This window comes from Strix uralensis, chromosome 37 (assembly GCF_047716275.1).
Source record: "Strix uralensis isolate ZFMK-TIS-50842 chromosome 37, bStrUra1, whole genome shotgun sequence".
Classification (NCBI taxonomy): Eukaryota; Metazoa; Chordata; class Aves; order Strigiformes; family Strigidae; genus Strix; species Strix uralensis.
In genome coordinates, this window is record NC_134008.1 from 505,297 (window position 1) to 524,229 (window position 18,933).

The 18,933-nt window shown below is 48.1% G+C and overlaps 1 protein-coding gene and 1 long non-coding RNA gene across 2 annotated transcripts in view; one reads left to right on the top strand and one right to left on the bottom strand.

The window, feature by feature from the left end:
• Nucleotides 1–18,933, top strand: part of LOC141937101 (uncharacterized) — a 96,880-nt gene that overhangs the window by 14,912 nt on the left and 63,035 nt on the right. The gene's annotated exons all lie outside the window — the stretch shown is intronic.
• On the bottom strand, nucleotides 5,736–6,689 carry LOC141937058 (olfactory receptor 14A16-like). The gene has a single exon (XM_074854464.1). The coding sequence runs from the start codon at nucleotides 6,687–6,689 to the stop codon at nucleotides 5,736–5,738; it is 954 nt and encodes a 317-aa protein (XP_074710565.1).

An 18,933-nucleotide genomic window follows, 5' to 3' on the forward strand; every position in this document is an offset into this window, starting at 1 on the left:
CAGTGAGAGCAGAGGAATCGCATAACACACGCGATAACCGACTGTCCCGCGCTGCCGCGCTTTGGCGCCAGGACGTGACATCAGCATGGTATATGAATAACCCGGATAGAGCTTCCCCCCCACTGCTGGGGAAACTTAACCCTATCCTGGCTAAACCAGGACAATTTGATATAAGGAAAAAATTTATTACTATGATGGAGTTGAGACACTGGAACATTTTGCCTAGAGAACTTCCGGGGAGGAGACATCCACAACTTCTCTGGGTAACATGTTCCAGTGTCTCACCACATTCACGATGAATAATTTCTTCCTTGTATTGAATCTAAATCTACCTTCTTTCAATTTAAAAATGTTACCCCTCACTCTGTCCCTACACTCCCTGATAATGAGTCCCTCCTCATCTTTCCTGTAGGCCCCTTGAAGTACTGGAAGGCCACTATAATGCCTCCCTGGAGCCTTCTCTTCTCCAGGCTGAACACTCGCAACTCTCTCAATCTGTCCTCACAGGGGAGGTGCAATGCCAAGTAAAGGACAACAAGGGCACAACAACTTCCAGCTTCCCCATGGGGCTGTGAGGAGGCAGGGAGTCCACAGTGCCATGAGGACATGTCTTCTCATAGGCAACTGCCATAGCCAAGGTGTGGTGTTGCAGACCCCCCCCGGGCCACCTTGCGATGTCAGGACCAGCCAACATCGTGTTCTTGTCTTGGTTCCAAGTGCAGTGGGCTGGGATGATCTGGCACGTGTTTATCTTGGCTACAAGTGCAGCCAGTTGGGACAATCTGGTACTTTCATGTCCTTGTTATAACTACAGTGTGGTAGGACTATTAGGCACTTCCTAATTGTACCTGAAACTCCTGCTGCCTGGATCGTAGCCCGCTCTGGAAGGTACTAGAATTACCTGACAATTGTGACCAAAATGAAAAAAATGCTGACCAAAGTCAATCTCAGGATCCTCTAAATAGCAACCCTAAGTGTGACCCTTTGAGCTCTACGGGATCACAACCTCTGCTCCAGTATCACCCTCTGAGTTGGGATGCCTCTTAGGGCAGATTTTGTGAGGATTTCAAAGAACAGATTTAATCAAGATTTCCAAGATCATCTGCTGATAGATGCCGATGAAGAGAAAGGGTTCAAAAATTCTCTGCTGAGAAATGATGACAGGGACTAGTGAGGAATTAACTACAATTAGATTTTGCTAAGTTTCAGTGATAATTTGGTACCAATAATTTACTATCATACGTTAAACTCTGTACCTCTCTGTGCGTGTATGTCTGTGTGTGTGTTTATTTGATTTAGGAAACTTTATAATGTTGATTATAATGAATTTATTAAATCACCCTTATAATCAGCCAGTGATTGAGTATTGCCAAAAATCATTCAACCTAATCTTGTGGTTTACCTTCTTAGTGTTAATAAATCTTAAATTTCTGCTACCTCAAGATTTTGTGGGATATATAATCACTCATTGCCCAACAAATTAGCATAACAAGTCAACAAGATATTTTCCTCACTCTTTATATTAATTCCATCAGACATAAAACCTTGACCAGGTCTAGGACTAAGATTGGATCTAGGTGCACCTAGACTCCTCTCTGAGGAGGAGTTTAGAAAGCAAGGGGGTCCAATCTGAACCTCATGACACAATGGGAGGGTCTCCCTTAACTTTTTGCATCTTCGGTCTATGCGTACATCATTCTAACTCGATTCTATCCCACTTTCCCTTTCTGTGTTCCTTCCATGTAGTAAGTAATGAGTGAAACTTGCCATCAAATTTCATTAAGTCACACTGTTGCAAATTCACATTAAAATCACTTTTTGCTAATACCTTTCCCCATGATACTTTAAGTGATCTAAAACACTCATACATGACATGAGGGGACAAAGACCTGGGTTCTGTGGGCACCTTCCAGCCTTGCCAGCGCCCTTGGCCATCCCCACCGCAGGCTGTTCTACCCTGTCCCACTCCTGCCCCTCTCTCCCTGCAGGCTGTAGCACCCATCTCACTTCCCCGCCTTGCTCCCACCCCAGCATTTCCTGACCTTCACTGATGTTTCCCACTGCTAAGGAAAGCTCTACCACCTCAGAAACTGCCCTTCCAGCAGGGAACCCAACCCAAAGGCCTTCCTGTGGCCTTTCACCTGACCAGAGAGCAGGAACCCCACCAGCATCTTCTAAACCACATGACTGCTACTGGCCTTTCAGCTTCTCAGATGGACGAGACCAAGCCATGTGCGGGCTGTTGTCCTACATGTACTCCGGTGGAATGGACATGACATCCCATGTCCAAGCCCTTCTCCTGGGTAAGGCCTATGGGTACTTTGGCAGAGGCACTTTCCCAGCCGTGTACCTGCTGCTGGCCTGTCACCTCCAGAGACAGAACTGACCTCACAGTCCCATTCACAGCCACACGCTTCCCACTGACCTCATAATACCATACGCATTCATCACCTTCCTCATGGCCCAGGACCTGACCAGATCAAAGTATGCTTCTTTATTAACATCTATCAAATATATTTTCTAGTAATGATTCGAGAGGAGAAACATTCTTCACAGGATCTGCTGTAGTTATGTTGACACATCTATATCTCATCTTCTGTCTCTTTATTTTCAAAAAAACCTCATCAAGGAAAAGATTCATGGAATCACAGAGTAACTCAAGTGTGAAGGGAGCCCTGAACAACCTCTTGTCTGACATTCAAGTTGAAGACAGAGTGAACCAGGTGAGGTTTTCAAGGCCTCTGTCCAGCTTTGCATTGCCCACAAAGGAGCTGAAAGTGTGCTCCGACACATCATACAGGGTGATAGGAAATATGTTCAATGTGTTGGCCTAGGTGCTGGTCACTGAGGGGTGCTACTAGTGACTGGCTGCACGCAGGACTTTGTACCACTGATGACATCTGGGTTTGATCACCCAGCCAACATCCCACTCACAATAACATCCACTTCTTCAGCCCAGGTAACACCAACCTGGCTATAAGGACTCCATGGAAGACCATATCAAAGGCCTTGCAAAATTCCATGTGTACAACATGCCTGTGGGAGTCACCATTAGCCGGGGTCCTTATTTCTCCGTGCGGGAACAGAAACGACGCAACACCAATGTGATGATCAGGTCATCCATCTTTTATTATAGTTATTGTTCTAGTTTTAGGGGTTTTTTTTTATTCCTTTTCTGGTTACATTTATACTCTACTAAGTTCCGTACACGCACTCATCTATCTTGTAATAGGCTACAGGTCATCTACACGCGCTGTTCACGCGCCTCTACAAGCATTTGCATTGGTTAATTGCAATTAGCACGTAAAGCCCAAAACTTGCCAAAACTCCCTTATCTCATACCCTGTTTTGCTCAGACTTGTGTGCTTTTGCTGACCACAGGTGTTTCTCACTTATCTGCTATCTTGTGTGTTTTTGCCAGCCTTATTTTGCTGGCCTTGTCTTCGTCCTTGCATTCTTCTGTCTGCACTAACTTTCTCCCAGCGCGGCCCAGACTCCTACACATGCCCATCTTTACCCTGCCCATTTTGGTTCAGCAATCCCTTTCTTGACCTTCAACTACCTTAAAATGCCTGCAGGAGAATGTGTCCCACGACCTTCCCAGGGATGGAAGCAGATGACCAGCCTGTAATTCTCCCACTTCTCATTCCTTCCCTTCTTGAAGTTGGATTTGACGTCTGCCTTTTCCATGGACCCCAGAACCTCTCTGATTGCTCTGGCACTGTTGAGGGCACAGTGCAGAATCACAGGCGAGGGTGACATAGCGAACAGGACACTTGCAATAAACCTGTCCAAGGCAGCTCAGATGAGTCTCACTGGGAGAGTGGGGGATGTTTCTGGAAACACACACAGAAGTTTCAGGGCTCTGTCAGGTGTGCACATCTCAGCTGGCCTCATGCACTCATCTTACATGCAGGAGTGTTCAGAGACACGAGTCCTTCCCTTGCACACGCAGAGGCAGTGCATTGCAGGAGTCGTAGTGTCTTTCTGGCCTCCTGCTGCCACTGCCAGAGGCTGGGAAGCTCCTCAGCCCTGTGGTGATCACCCTGTTCTGCATTCGTGTGACATGCACCATGGCATGAGGAAAGGACTCAGGGACCTCGGTTCAAGGAAACAGCTCCCAGTTCTGCATTCAGGTAGTTTCCCAGGGGACACTGCTCTCAATATGAAGTGACCTCACGATACTGTTTTTCCCACACACCTTCATGGCACCCCCAGGAATAGCTGATGGCATTTACGCTCTCTCACCTCACACACATGATGTGCACGCTTACATCTCCTACCTACAATGCAAACATGGACTTCTGAGCTGCTCATTTGGTGTACCTCCGTGAAGGGAGAAAGAAGCTCCCCTGTCTGCGGTGAGAGGACAATGTTGCAAATGGTAGTTGGAGGTACTAGTCTGTGATGATTGCCCTGGGGCAGTATCATGGTTTAACTCCAGCCAGCATCTGAGCCCCACACAGCCACTCACGCCCCTGGGTGCAATGGGGGAGAGAATCAGAAGCATAAAGGTGAGAAAACTCATGGGTTGAGATAAAGACAGTTTAATAGGTAAAGAAAAAGCCACACATGTAAGCAAAGCAAAACATGGAATTCATTCACTTCTTTCCATTTGCTGCCAGGGCTTCAGCCATCTCCAGAACATCAGGGTTCCATCACACGTTAACGGTGACTTGGAAGACAAGCACCATAACTCTGAATGTGCCCACATTATTCCTTCTTCCTCCACCTTTATATAACTGAGCATGATGTCATAAGGTATAGAATATCCCTTTGGTCACTTGGGGTCAGCTGTCCCAACTGTGTCCCCTCCCAGCTCCTTGTGCATCCCCAGCCTGCTCACTGGTGGGGTGGGGTGAGGAGCAGAAAAGGCCTTGACTCTGTGTAAACCCTGCTCACCAATAATGAAAACAGCCCTCTATTATTAACACTGTTTATAGCACAAACCCAAACCACAGCCCCATACCAGCTACTAGGAAGAAAATTAACTCTATCCCAGCCAAACCAGCACAGGCAGCTTCCCCAGTGTGTCCTGTGAATACAGACACAGACCAAACCCTGTACCTTCAGGTTTTTCCCAGGAGGCCTGAGGACACTGCTGCATACACACACCCTGCATACTCACACTGTTCAGTGATGTTTTCATCTGCGGGCCACTTTCTTAGTCATCTTATAGACATCGGGTTTGGAAGAAGAGCTCAACTTTCAGACACTGCCCTGAAGAGATCCTCTTTCATGATGGAACTGCTCTTAAGCAGGCTGGCTCTGTCACAGAAATGCCCATTGCCTGTCCCTGCCTGCAGTCACAGGACTTCCATGCAGCAGGAGTGTGACCAAGCTGCCAGAGCACTCAGGCCTTACTCAAAATCGAAGGGGTGAGAAAGAGAGTGTGGAAGTGAAAAGAGAACAACTCTGGAAGACCAAGTGCTCCCTGGCAGGGCTGCCATGATGGGAGTCCCTTCCCCTCTACCTCTGCAAAAAGGAATTTTACTTTCAGGTCCAGAAAGCCTTAGAAGAAGTATCTCAGAAGAAGGAAAAGTCACTGCAGGCACTGTATTTTGTTAAAACACACAGAGATCATGGCTCCTCATTTACCCAGACACTCAGTTGGAAAAGAAAAGCAGACAGTGAATTAGAAAGGTGATGACAACATCATTACAAGTAAAATACCAGCACCAACAAAATGAGAAAAAGCAGACAGGCTGGGCCTGTACAGAATTATATTATAATTGCTATGAAGAAGATGAGCAGATTATTGCTTCAGAATAGCATCTAGTTATCAGTTTCCTCAGGGTATCCTTGAGATCCTGGTTCCTCATGCTGTAGATGAGGGAGTTTATTGCTGGAGGCACCACTGAGTACAGAAATGACACAACCAAGCCCAGGGTTGGGGAGGAGATGGAGGGGGGCTTCAGGTGGGCAAACGTGCCAGTGCTGATGAAGAGGAAGACCACAGCAAGGTGAGGGAGGCACGTGGAAAAGGCTTTGTGTCGTCCCTGCTCAGAGGGGATCCTCAGCACAGCCCTGAAGATCTGCACATAGGACACCACAATGAAAACAAAACATCCAAAACCTAAACAGGCACTAACCACAAGAAGTCCAACTTCCCTGAGGTAGGAGTGTGAGCAGGAGAGCTTGAGGATCTGAGGGATTTCACAGAAGAACTGGTCCACAGCATTGCCTTGGCAGAGTGGTAATGAAAATGTGTTGGCCGTGTGCAGCACAGCATAGAGAAACCCAGTGCCCCAGGCAGCTGCTGCCATGTGGACACAAGCTCTGTTGCCCAGAAGGGTCCCGTAGTGCAGGGGTTTGCAGATGGCAACGTAGCGGTCATAGGACATGATGGTTAGCAGAGAATACTCTGCTGCAGCACAGAAATAGAAGAAAAAGACCTGGGCAGCACACCCTTGGTAGGAGATGTCCCTGTTGTCCCAGAGGGAATTGGCCATGGCTTTGGGGAGAGTGGTGGAGATGGAGCCCAGGTCGAGGAGGGAGAGGTTGAGGAGGAAGAAGTACATGGGGGTGTGCAGGTGGTGGTCACAGGTGATGGCGGTGATGATGAGGCCGTTGCCCAGGAGGGCAGCCAGGTAGATGCCCAGGAAGAGCCAGAAGTGCAAGAGCTGCAGCTCCCATGTGTTTGCAAATGCCAGGAGGAGGAACTCAGTGATGGAGCTGCTGTTGGACATTTGTTCACTCTGAGCATGGGGGACTGTTGAAAGAGGAGAAGACATTAACAAGTAAAGGCATGACTCTTTGAGTCAATCCAATGGTATTTCCCAATAAATCCCCTCAAAATTACTTCTCTTTCTTTGGGGGAGCTTCATTCAACTACTTTTTATGAGGTCATATTTCTGCTGCTGAGTGAGGGCACTTTCTGTGTAGGGGGGAAAGACAACATGTCTCTAATTGCTTGCAGCCTCAACATGGGGGAGACCTGAGGCATAAAAGGGCTCCCTGTCCCCTCGTTCAGTCAGGTGAGCTGGTCTGTCCACAAGTGAGCTGCTGGCCACCACAGAGTTGCCCTGCCCTTATTACCACTTTCTCTGCTGGAGGATGATCTCATTAACAGGGTACTTGAAGAAGAAATTGGATTTCTGTGAGCTCAGAAGAGTCCAGTTTCAAAGTCCATTTCTCCAAACAACTCTGTATATCCTCATGCAGAGAGTGATTCAGAGGGGTGGCTCTCTACTGACTGGAGTTCTGCCTCACGGGAGCTGTTTCCCTCTCTCCAAGTCTCCTCCCTGTCAGTGCTCACAGTCCCCATCCCACCCACTGTGTGCTCAGCTCTGCCCTGCAGACCCCTCCTGGTATAAGGGTACAGCCCAGGGGCATCTCTGTGTGTGCAGGCTTGAATGGGAATATCAGACCAACACTGATGAGGCTGTAAAGGTGACAGTGGGTCTGTCTGAAAGCCATGAGGTCTTCGTTTTTGATACACTCAAATGTATTAACGTCTAGGTGAAAAAATGTTTGGAATTTAAATGTCTCCTCCAGAACCAAGAGAGTAATTTTCATGTCCAATTCCCTACACACACAAACAAGAGCAGGATACAGAAAGCACAATGTCCTTCCATTCCAGGTAGCCCCTGCCTTCATGTGCTTTTATAAATGCTACATCTGTCAATGTCCTAGGAGTGATCTGCAGCTGTGAGCAGCCCTGACCCACACAACACCCTCTCCACAGCAGCAGGACCCTGCCCTGCTTGGGGTCTCTCCTTTCCCCCACAGCTTCTCCCCACAGCGTCGTGGGCAGCTCCCCGGGCAGGCTGAGTGCTGACCCTGACAGGCGGCAGAGTCCCTGCCCCAGCACACAGCCCCTGGAGTGTAGGGACCGTACTCTGAAGGACAGCCCTGGCTGCACCCGTGGCTGCACACCCCTGCAGCCATCCCCAGGAGAAGGCAGCCACCATGGCCTGTCCCTCTGACAGTGCAGCAGGGAAGCCCTGCTCTGGAGCATGTCCTCCTCCTCTAGACAGGAGGGAGATTCCTGGCAGCTGTGCCAGCTTCACCAGATCCCTCCACCAACTGCAGCTGCATTGCCCTGCACCCAGAGACTTACTGTGTCAAGGGCTGTGAAGATTTCTCCTCTAGTGAGCTCTCAGCATCCTCCCACTCCTGTCTGCCTTTCCCCTCTCTGTGCCCGGCTCCTCTGCCTTCGGTGCCTGCAGGCAGTGCCCTCAGCCCTGCTGGGTTTTGCAGAGGAGCTGCTCCTGGGCAGAGCTGTCTCTCTGCAGTGCTGCCCACTTGCCCTGTGCTCCCTCCATCCCAGGAGCCCAGCCTAGCTCTGCAGCAGAGGACCAGCCCAAGGCATTTTAATGACCCCTCAGGTGGGTTTGATACTGAGTCCCTGAACCTCAGACAGTGATAGGATGATGAAGATGCCTGTCAATAAGTCAAACTCAGATGCAAACTCAAAAGTTCCTTGGAGTGTTAATGGGTCCCAGTGAGGACCATTACTGACAAAGCCTTCCCAGGGACTGGTTAGAGCAGAAAACTCCAGGCAGTGATGACAGGGAAACAGGTTATGTCAAGGTGGAGGAAAATCTGATTAAACCTGGAAGTCTTACTTTAATACAAAGGAACAACGTTGATCCCCAGTCTCTGGGAAGAGAGATCCTGTCCCTTACACATTGCTTAGGGCTCTTCCTGGGGCAGTCTGATGTGGGGATGGGCAATGCCAAGGGCAGGACTATGGTCCAACACCTCCCAGGCTCTCGGGTGGGGAAGGGGAGGCCATGAGACCCAGTGCTGAAAGGGGAAGGTGCTTCCTCATCAGCATCAGTGGCAGAGACAACAGCCAGAGCCAAGGGCAGAAAGAGCTCATCGGTGCTGGGGGATTTTCAGAGTTTCCTCATCCCTCTATCGTCCCCACCACAGGCTGTCCCACCGCGTCCCACACCTGCACCTCTTTCTCTGTAGGTTGTAGACGTCCACCAGGCTACCACACCATGCTCTCACCTGAGCATCTCCCTTCCTTTACTGATATCTCTCCATCCTCCCTGGCTGCTCCTTGAAACACAAAGTCTGGGGCTGCTCCAGTCTCCCTCTGGGTGACTTGTTACACCACAGCACTGCCCTTTGAGTGACATTTCTCTGTGTCCAGTCTGGGCCTCCTAAACTGCACTTTGTGGCATTAAAACTTTCTCATGCTGTTTCTTACTACAAAAAAAGGCTCCATCATATCTGAAATCCCCCCTCAGTCACACTCAGGCTACTCCTATAGTGCCTGCAGCTTCCACACCACTGGGCCAAAAACTACAGGTCCTTCAGCCACCCCACACACATCATGGGTACTAGGTCCCAAACCCCACCTTGGCAGACCTTCACTGAACACTCTCCAGGTCCCCTCTACTTCTCCAGAATGGGGAACCACACCCTGGGACACACCCATGTGTGTGGTGCCACACCAGTGCTGAGTGGATGGGGATGGTAACTCAGGTTGTCTGGGTGTCCCACGCTCCTCTGAATGCAGCCCCGTAGGCAGCTGCCCTTGTTCATCGTGTCCATCCTGTCCTGGCTCATAGGGCATCCCTCGTAGTGCCCAGGCCCTTCTGCTCAGAGTCGCTGCTCAGCCGGTCAGGTCCCAGCCTGTCATGATGTATGGGGCTGCTCACCCCTACTCATGCAGACCTAGCCAGTTTTGCTTGTAAAACTCCAAGTGACTTCCATTTGATCCTGTGACTGTGCTGGAGAGAGCCATTTGTGTCTGTGTCTGCTTGTGTTTGTCTGTGTGTGTTTTTGGTGGGGGGGTACTGGAGGTATGAGGAGATCCCAGGGCCAGCTCCTGGACAGGTGGAGAGTCTAAGATCAGCTCCTGGAGAGATCACTACTGGATGCGTGTCTATATAGGCCTATGTTTTCCACTGCCACAGCCCAGCATACAAACAGCCCAAACCTTGTTTCTCCTTTCTCCACTGACAGTGGTTGTGCTTGGCCTACAGGCCTCCCAAGGTCCCATCCATTTTCTGTGCATTTCCTTCCACTACAGCTCTTCCCTTGATGATGACAGGGAGAGCGCTCACATTCCCCATGACCATCGAAGGGAGCAGACATATGTTTGGAGTGATCAACTTTGGCTGTTTGTCCCACAGAAGTCACTGACGCAGGGCTGCTAGGCAGGTAACCTTTGATGCAGGTTTCATCATGTCTCAGCTTAACATTTGGTTTTCTTTTTTCTTCTTTTCCCTCCCAACATCTTCTCTTTGATCATCCTCCTACATTCCTGTACGAACAGCCCAACTCTTCTCTTTCCCCACTGCCCCTGGCTTTGCTTGCTTTGTGCCTTCCTAGAGTGCTTCTAAGAGGGTTATTGATTCCTCCCTTGGTCAATACAAAACCAGCAGCTCCTTTTATTAGCTGTGGTGTCCTGCAGTTTCTTATCCTGTGATCTTGTGTTGATGGCTCACCACAATCAGGGGGAGCCACCTGCACACAAACATTAATAACTCACAGAATGGAGTTTCAGTCCAGGAGGCCTTTGAGAAACTCCGGGATTGGGCCAACAGATACTTCATAAGTTTTACAAGAAGTGGTCAGTCCTGCATCGGGGATAAAAATAAAATCTATTGTTCCCCAGGTGTAAGAAATCAGGCACGGAAGGCACGAGACTGGCATGGCTGAGTGGAGACCTGCTGGTCAAAGTAAAGGGCAAGAAGGAAATGTACAGGCTGTGGCAGCAGGGACAGGTACCCTGGGATGAGTAGAGGGACGCTGCCCGGTTGTGTAGGGATGGGGTCAGGAAAATGAAGACACAGCTTGAGCTGAACTTGGCAATAGACGCAACAAATAAGAAGCGCTTCTATAGCTAAATCAGCCTGAAAGCAAGATCAAAGAACATGTACCCCCCAATGAGTAAGAGTGGCAAACTAGTAACAACGGACAAGGAGAAGGCTGAGGTACTCAACAACATTTTGGCCTCAGTCTTCACCAGAAACTTCCCTTCCCACACCTCTGGAGTGGATGGACAGCAAGATGGGAACTGGGGGAGCAAAGGCCTCCTACTCTATGAGAAGATCAGGTTCATGATCACCTGGAGAATAAGTCTGTGGGACCTGACAAGATACATCCCAGAGTCCTGAGGGAATTGGCTGATGTAGTTTCCAAGCCAGTCTCCAAGACAGTTGAAAAGTCCTGGCAGTCAGGGGAAGTCCCTGGTGCCTGGAAAAAGGGAACCATTGCAACCATCTTTAAAAAGGGATGAAAGGATGACCCTGGGAACTACCAACCTGTCAGCCTCACCCCTGTGCCAGGGAAGATCATGGAGCAGATCCTCCTTGAAGTTGTGCCGAGGCACATGGAGGACAGGGAGGTTATTCAAGACAGCCAGCGTGGTTTCACCAAGGGCAAGTCTTGTCTGACCAACCTTATAGCTTTCTAGTATGAAGTGACAACATCATGGACAAGGGTAGAGCTACGGATGTCATCTAGCTGGGCTTCTGTAAGGCCTCTGACATGGTCCCCCACAACATCCTTCCTCTAAATTGGAGACATCTGGATTTGATGGACTATTTGGAGTCCATACTGGGACCAGTACTGTTTAATGTCCTCATCAGTGACATAGACAGTGGGACCGAGTGCACCCTCAGCATGTTTGCAGATGACACCAAGCTGAGTGGCGCAGTTGACACTCCCAAGGGACAGGATGCCATCCAGAGGGACCTGGACAAGCTTGAGAATTGGACCCATGTGAACCCTGTGTAGTTCAACAAGGACAAGTGCAAAGTCAAGCACCTTGGTGAAGGCAACCCCAGGTATAAACACAGGCTGGAGAATGAAGGGATTGAGAGCAGCCCTGCAGAGAAGGACTTGGGGGTACTGGTAGACGCTAAGTTGAACATGAACTGACAATGTTCGTTCACAGCCCACAAAGCCAAACGTATCCTGGGCTGCATCAAAAGAAGCGTGGCCAGCAGGTCGAGGTAATGGTGCCCCTCTACTCTACTCTGCTGAGACCGCCCCAGAGTACTGCATCCAGCTCTGGAGTCCTCAGCACAGGAGAGACATGGACCTGTCTGAGCAAGTCCAGAGGAGGCCACAGAGATGATCAGAGGAATTGTTCAGCCTGGAGAAGAGAAGGCTTTGGGGAGACCTTTTTGCTGCCTTTCAGTACTTATAGGGGGCTTAAAGCAAGATGGGGAGAGACTTTTTAGCAGGGCCTGTTGTGATAGGCCAAGGGGTAATGGTTTTAAAGTAAAAAAGGGTAGAATCAGACTAGATATAAGGAAGAAAAATTTTAGAATGAGGCTAGCGAAACACTGGAACAGTCTTCCCAGAGAGGTGGTAGATGCCCCATTCCTGGAAGCTTTCAAGGTCAAGATGCGTGGGGCTTTAAGGAACCTGATCTTGTTGAAGATGTCCCTGCTCATTGTTCTCTGTTTGGATCAGATAACGTTTAAAGGTCTCTTCCAACCCAAACTATTCTGTGATTTTAGTCTCTGATTCTTTCACAGCCACCTCCACATTCATTTTTCTGCCTGGTTCCTTCACCTCTGATTTCCTTCTTGCCCAGTCCCCAGGGATGGTCACCTGTTCTGGTTGTTCCCTCCATAGTCGCTTCAGTGATGGCCTCAGTGGGGCACAATAATACCCTCAGACACATGTTGGTTTCCTGCTGACCCTGAGTTCTCCAGAGCCTTGTTCTTCTTTCAGGACCTGCAGTTCAGGAACTTGGCACCAGAGGGATCATTAACATACAAAAAGGCCTGAGAAGCCAAGTCAAGGGCATAATTTAGCTTAATTCCTCATTTCTTATGAAGTTAATTTGAGACGTTTCAGGAGTATAGGCAACATGAAAAGTTTTAATACTAAATACTGAGTATTTAGTTTATATTTAGTAAGAATATGAGAATATTTAGTAAGAAATAATTTATACTTTTTCAATTTTCCTTATTTATCTGATAACAGATTATGAGATATCAATAATCTCCAATTAGTCCTTCCAGTCTCCATGACTTGTCAAAGATGATGGGGGAGTGGCCTCACTATGACACAGTCTTGCGCTCTCAGCACCCTGGGATGCAGCCCCTTTGGTCTTGTGGACTGGGAAGGGTTGAGTTTGATCAAGTAGCCCCTGATCTGCTTTTTGTTGACCACTGACTCTTCTCTTCTAGAGTCCTGCCTTGAGGCACAAAGGCCTGGGAGACCTTACTGGTGAAGACAGAGAAAAAGAGGACAGAGAGTATCTCAGATCTCTCTCCACCTACCTTTACTACATGGAGCAGTGCTTCCACATTCTCTGTGTTACTTCATTAACTATTCCTGAAGCAGTAAACACTCAATATGATGTCCTTGAACTCACTTCCAAGTTTCAACTGAGTTTTGATACAGACCATTGCCAAGCTTGGAAAATGCTCTCCTTGAAGACCAGTTATACTGCGTTCTGCTTCCCTTCAGTGCTGCTGACCATGAGATCCCCACTAAAACTGCCCAGAATAGGCCAAAGGCGGCTCCTCTGAATTCTGGCGGCTGCCGTCTTCCAATCTGCTTCCTCACTCCCCTCTTTAACTGGGACCCTGCTATTTCAAGGTCATAACAGCTAGTCTTCACATCCCTGGCCAGTTCTGTCTTTCACTTACCCCTTCCCTCTCAGGAATGGGAAAGAAAAAATACAACAAATGAATCAGAAATCAAGATAAGGACAGGGAGGGATGATTCACCCATTATGGTCATGCGCAAAAGACACATTAGGGGAAGAAAAAAACTATCAATTTAATTCAAACACTAACAATAAAACTTAAAACCCAGAATTGGACACAGTTTTACTGCATCTTAAAAACACCTTCCCCCTTCCCTGCTTTCTTTCCAAGCTTTGCTTCTGATTTCTCTCACTCCTCCCCTGCAGCAGCACAGGGGAGCAGGGAATGGGGGTTATGATCAGTTCATCACCTGCTTTCTCTGCCTACTTCCTCCTCATGGGGAGGACACCTCACATTCTTCCCCTGCTCCAGCGTGGGTTCCCTCTCATGGGAGACAGTCCTCCATGAGCTTTCTCTGACATGAGTCTTTCCCACAGGATGCATTATTCTGGAGATGCTCTGGTGTGGGTCACTCCCACGTGTTACAATCCTCCTAGCGCTGAACTACTACATCTGGGGCTTCTTCCCACAGAGTCCCATCCTTCTTCAGGCACAGCCACATGCTCTGGTGTGGGGTCCTCTACAGGGAGGTCAGCCTCTGCTCCACCATGGACCTCCATGGGTGGCAGGGGGGGTCTCTGCATTGGCACACACAACTCACTCTTCTTCCTCCTTTCTTCCCCTCACTTCCGTGTTTGGATAGGTGTCCTCCTTGCAACTCCTCCTCACAAGTCCAACTCCTCCTCTAAGGTTCCCCTTCTTAAATAGGTTATCACGGAGGTGCAGCCACCATCTTTAATTGGCTTGGCCTTGGCCAGAGACAGGTCCAACTTAGAGCAAGTGGAGCTTCAAGAAGCTTCTCACTGGGGGCCACTGCTGTAGCTCCCTCCCCCGCTGCCAAAAACTCCTGTCACACACACAAACCCAACACAATTACATATTAAAAACTTCCAATCCTTCTACACCCCTGCCAAGATCCTCAGGGTCCCCTTCCTCTAACCATTGTGATTGTGAGTTTTCCGAGGGCAGTTGTCCCAGAGATAGTTTCCCTCTGTTGTCCTTCCCTTGGCCAGAGTGAACATTCCCACTCTATATGTCCTAGCTCCCTGCAACTATAACACTCCCTTCCAGCATTTCTTCCTATTCCCCTTTTATTTTTTACTGGTTTTAATTCAATTCCCATATCCAGTCTTCTCCCTCCCCGGCTCCTCTCTCTCACTTGTAAATTTCTTGCTAAAGCTGCCACCAGTAAATCTGCCTCTTGCTCTTCTGATTTTTTCCTGTCTTTAATCTGCCTTTCCTTGTGCCCATACAACATATTCACATACAACAACACTCAAAATTTTTTACAAAGTCTCTCCCTGCCACCATGGCATATGCTCTTTAAAATATTGTATCAGGGGCCGCCTGATCAACAAAAACACTAATTGTGAGCATGTCATTAAAATTCTCCGGTGTCATTCCCCTGTATTTTAACAGTGCTCATTGGAGCCATCCCCCAAAATCACTAAGATGCTCATCAGTCTGACAAACAGCTCAATCCCCTGCATTATTATCATCCCAGTTTAGATTATTTGCTGGCCAGGGCTTTCTGTTTCCTCCTGCCTGTCGAGCTAATTCAGCATCCTTATTCATTATTTCATCTCTCTCATCAGGTTGGAATAATTCCCTCAGCAACACCTGGGTATCTCCTCGATTGGATTTGTGCCCAGTGCATATGTTTGAAGACAGTTGAGCACATTTCTCAGCATCCTCCCTCAGTCTCAGCATTTTTTTTTTTCACTTCCCGATAGAGCCAAGTCACTCAGATTCCGAGGCTGGTTAGTAAATACATGCAAAACAGCTGGGGGGCTTCACCTGCCACCCCTGGCTGCATGACAGCAGATTAGGTAAGACAGTAGAAACCACAGGATAGAGTCTGACAGCCAGCAGAGCAGAATCGGAAGGCAAAGAAAGAGCATTAGGCTGATAAAGTGGGGTGGATGCGGTTGGGGCATGATATGCGGCTTTGTCCACAGCAGTAGCCTCTGTTACTGCAAGCATGACCTCTGGTGATGCCTCTTTCACCGCATACCTCTGACTCCAGTGTTTTGTCTCCCAGGCCCAGTCATCCCAACATACCAGTCACCCATTTGTCCTGGGAACATATCCTCTAGGCGATGTCACAGAGAGGTAAGTCTCTGCTGGTCAAAGGTCTTTCACGGTGGCCACCATTCTGCCGGGTTTCCATGTCTAGTTATAAATGGCCAGTCTTGGCATAAGCAGCTACGCACCTTTTTGATAAACTTGCTGTACCAAAAGTTCTTTTCCAATTTTGTAGTACATCGGCCAAGGGCATACCCTTGTCTGTGCTGGGTATGTTTCCCATCACGTTCCTTATTTGTCCACGTGCATTTTACACTGATCAGCCCACATACTTGTTCTTTTTCATTTTGTGTGTTTTATGCTGATCGGGCCACACACCACAAAAAGCTGCAGCAAGGAACTCCCTTCAGAATTTCCATAAAATCTGCTCAGGGAATTTTAACACTCACCTTTCGGTGTCTCCTGCTCCAAAGATCCCAGATGAACTCATCTGATGCCGGCAGTTGGATGTTTGGAGATGAAAGGTTCCGAAGGTGGTGGCCTAGGGTCCCATCTGGGATGACAAACTGTTGAAGAAGTTTCTTCACCCTAGGTTTCTTCACCTAGTAGACTCTCAGGCATAGAATCTTGTTAAAAAATTATTTAGATGGTACAGCCAGGAAAAAACTTAACAACGTGAGCTGGGTGCCTCTGGAGAGGGACCCCAACTAAAGAAATCCCTGGGCAGTTATACCCTTACAATCTATGCACCCACCCCTCACCTGCTCTTCACGTGCTTTTCACACGCCTTTTGGTCCCACGGTGATTTCTGGTCTGGGATCTTTTACCACCTTATTGGATTCCTTCCCTGTCTCCAGGCCGTCTGTTAAGTGTTCCTGTCTTGTGGAGTTGCAGCTTCTGCTGATGATTGTAGTCTCCTTATCTTCAGGTTTGCGCTGGCTCTGAAGGCCTTCTTTTGCTTAACTGGGTAAAAGTCCAGCATATCTAGGTGAAACTTACAGCCTGCAGCCTCAGGCAACAGCAAATCAAGCTACTTATGCTAAGTAAGTAATGCTAAACAAAGAGTATGCCAAATCGCACAACATTATGCTGTAGCCCCTGCATCCTAATGCTAAATGATTGACTCTGAGTGATTAATTCTATTTAAAACTTACTTATTTAAACTAAAAAAAATAGCATTTCTTGATCTGCCATTAGACCCTCTGTGCCCAGCGTAGAGACTGCTCCTTCTGCAGCATCATCCCTTTGCTGAGAGCAGCCCACAAGGGCAACAGCTGCTATGAAACATGAGCGTTGCTCTCTCCTCCGCTGTGCTGCTGAGCTCCTTCACACTGATACTGTGGATTATGCCGACATTCTGTGCACCATCCTGAGGACAAGCTCTGTGCAAACCTGCATATCCTGCACTGCATATCATGTATTTCTTCACTCCCTATCGCATATTCTGGCTGTATAGTTGACAATGCAGGGCCTGAAGAGAAGCTGCTTTGTTGTAAGCTGTCTGAAAATTTGCAGGTTCCCCTAAGAAAGTGTTTTCAGGAGAGGAATAATTTTAGATAATTTAGGTGTCACCCAACAGAGTAAGAAGACACAACCCTTTGAGTGTTTGAGCTGACCCACAAAATGGAAACTGGGACTGTCACCTCTGATGCACCAATTCACTGGGCTCATACTGTTGTAGGTGACTGAACTTGTGCTTTTCACAGAATCACAGAATCATCTAGGTTGGAAAGGACCTTGAAGATCATCTAGTCCAACCATTAACCTAACACTGACAGTTCCCAACTACACCATATCCTTAAGTGCCATGTCCACCCTACTCTTAAACACCTCCAGGGATGAGGACTCCACCACCTCCCTGGGCAGCGCATTCCAATGCCTAACTACCCGTTCTGTAAAGAAATCCTTCCTAATATCTAGTCTAAACCTTCCCTGGTGCAACTTGAGTACATTACCTCTTGTCCTATCACTTATTATTTGGTTAAAGAGGCTCATCCCCCCTCTCTGCAACCTCCTTTCAGGTAGCTGTAGAGGGTGATGAGGTCTCCCCTTAGCCTCCTCTTCTCCACACTAAACAACCCCAGTTACCTCAGCCGCTCCTCGTACGACATGTGCTCCAGACCCTTCACCAGCTTTGTTGCCCTTCTCTGGACACGCTCAAGTCATTCAATGACCTTTTTGTAGTGAGGGGCCCAAAACTGAACACAGTAATCGAGGTATGGCCTCACCACAGCTGAGTACAGGGGTAAGATCCCTTCCCTGTCCCTGCTGGCCACGCTGTTTCTGATAAAAGCCAGGATACCATTGGCCTTCTTTTGCTCAGATACAGCCAGTGGATTAATCTCAGGAAATTTTCCAGACAAACCCAGTGCAGAGATTCCTCTATACCAGACTGGAGGCAAAGAACAAGCCGGGCATTTGGGATCTAAGACTGGCCTGACCCCCAAGCTAAAATGCCATTGCAAACAGGGAGCAGTGCCCTATACTGAACTTCCCATTTTACTCCTTGTGTAACTGTTACCAATTCTGTCCTGGGACAGAACCTGAGGGGACAACACAGTCTGTGAAGAAGCCTTGTTTCACTGCTTAAAACCCACCATCTCCTCCCCTCCTTCTCCTCCCCTTCCATTTTGAGTCATCCTAGTTTTGGAGTCGTCATCTTCTCTGCTCCTTTCTATGTCTAAAACAAATGTCAAGATGAAGGGAAAACCACCAGTCATTATTGCATATATTTTTCTTGTAATTTCTCTTCTTTGATGTGGATGCGGTTTTATAAAATAATAATAACTTAATAAATCATAGATTTGAGACTTGAATAGTGAGTTTTACCTACTTTGCTGCATGTGCCTGGGAAAACTTGTTTACTCAAGGCTCCCTCTATAGACAGTAGAGACAAGAGAAAACTCTAGAGGCTGGGTCCTCCCAACCTATAACTGGCCTGCAAAAGAAATGTTACAGATCTCTTCCAGAAACTCTTCTTTTGCTCTGCATTTAAGTCAGGACATTTGATATTCGTAGCAACGAGCAACTGTTTGGGAACAACTGCATTCCAGTGCAGATGGATGTCAGATGAGGCTGTGTGGAACCATAATACATTTCAGTCATTATTTAGGGAGCTAAAGAAGATAAGTTATACTTGGTCCCTCTTAAACCCCCTCCCCCTTTTCTGAGGAAACAGAGAGCAAGAAGCCAAGGAAGAAAGCAAGGGATTACAAAAGAGATGCTTGATATTACTTGTTTTGAAATCAACAGATTCTCAGGGGTTTCTTGT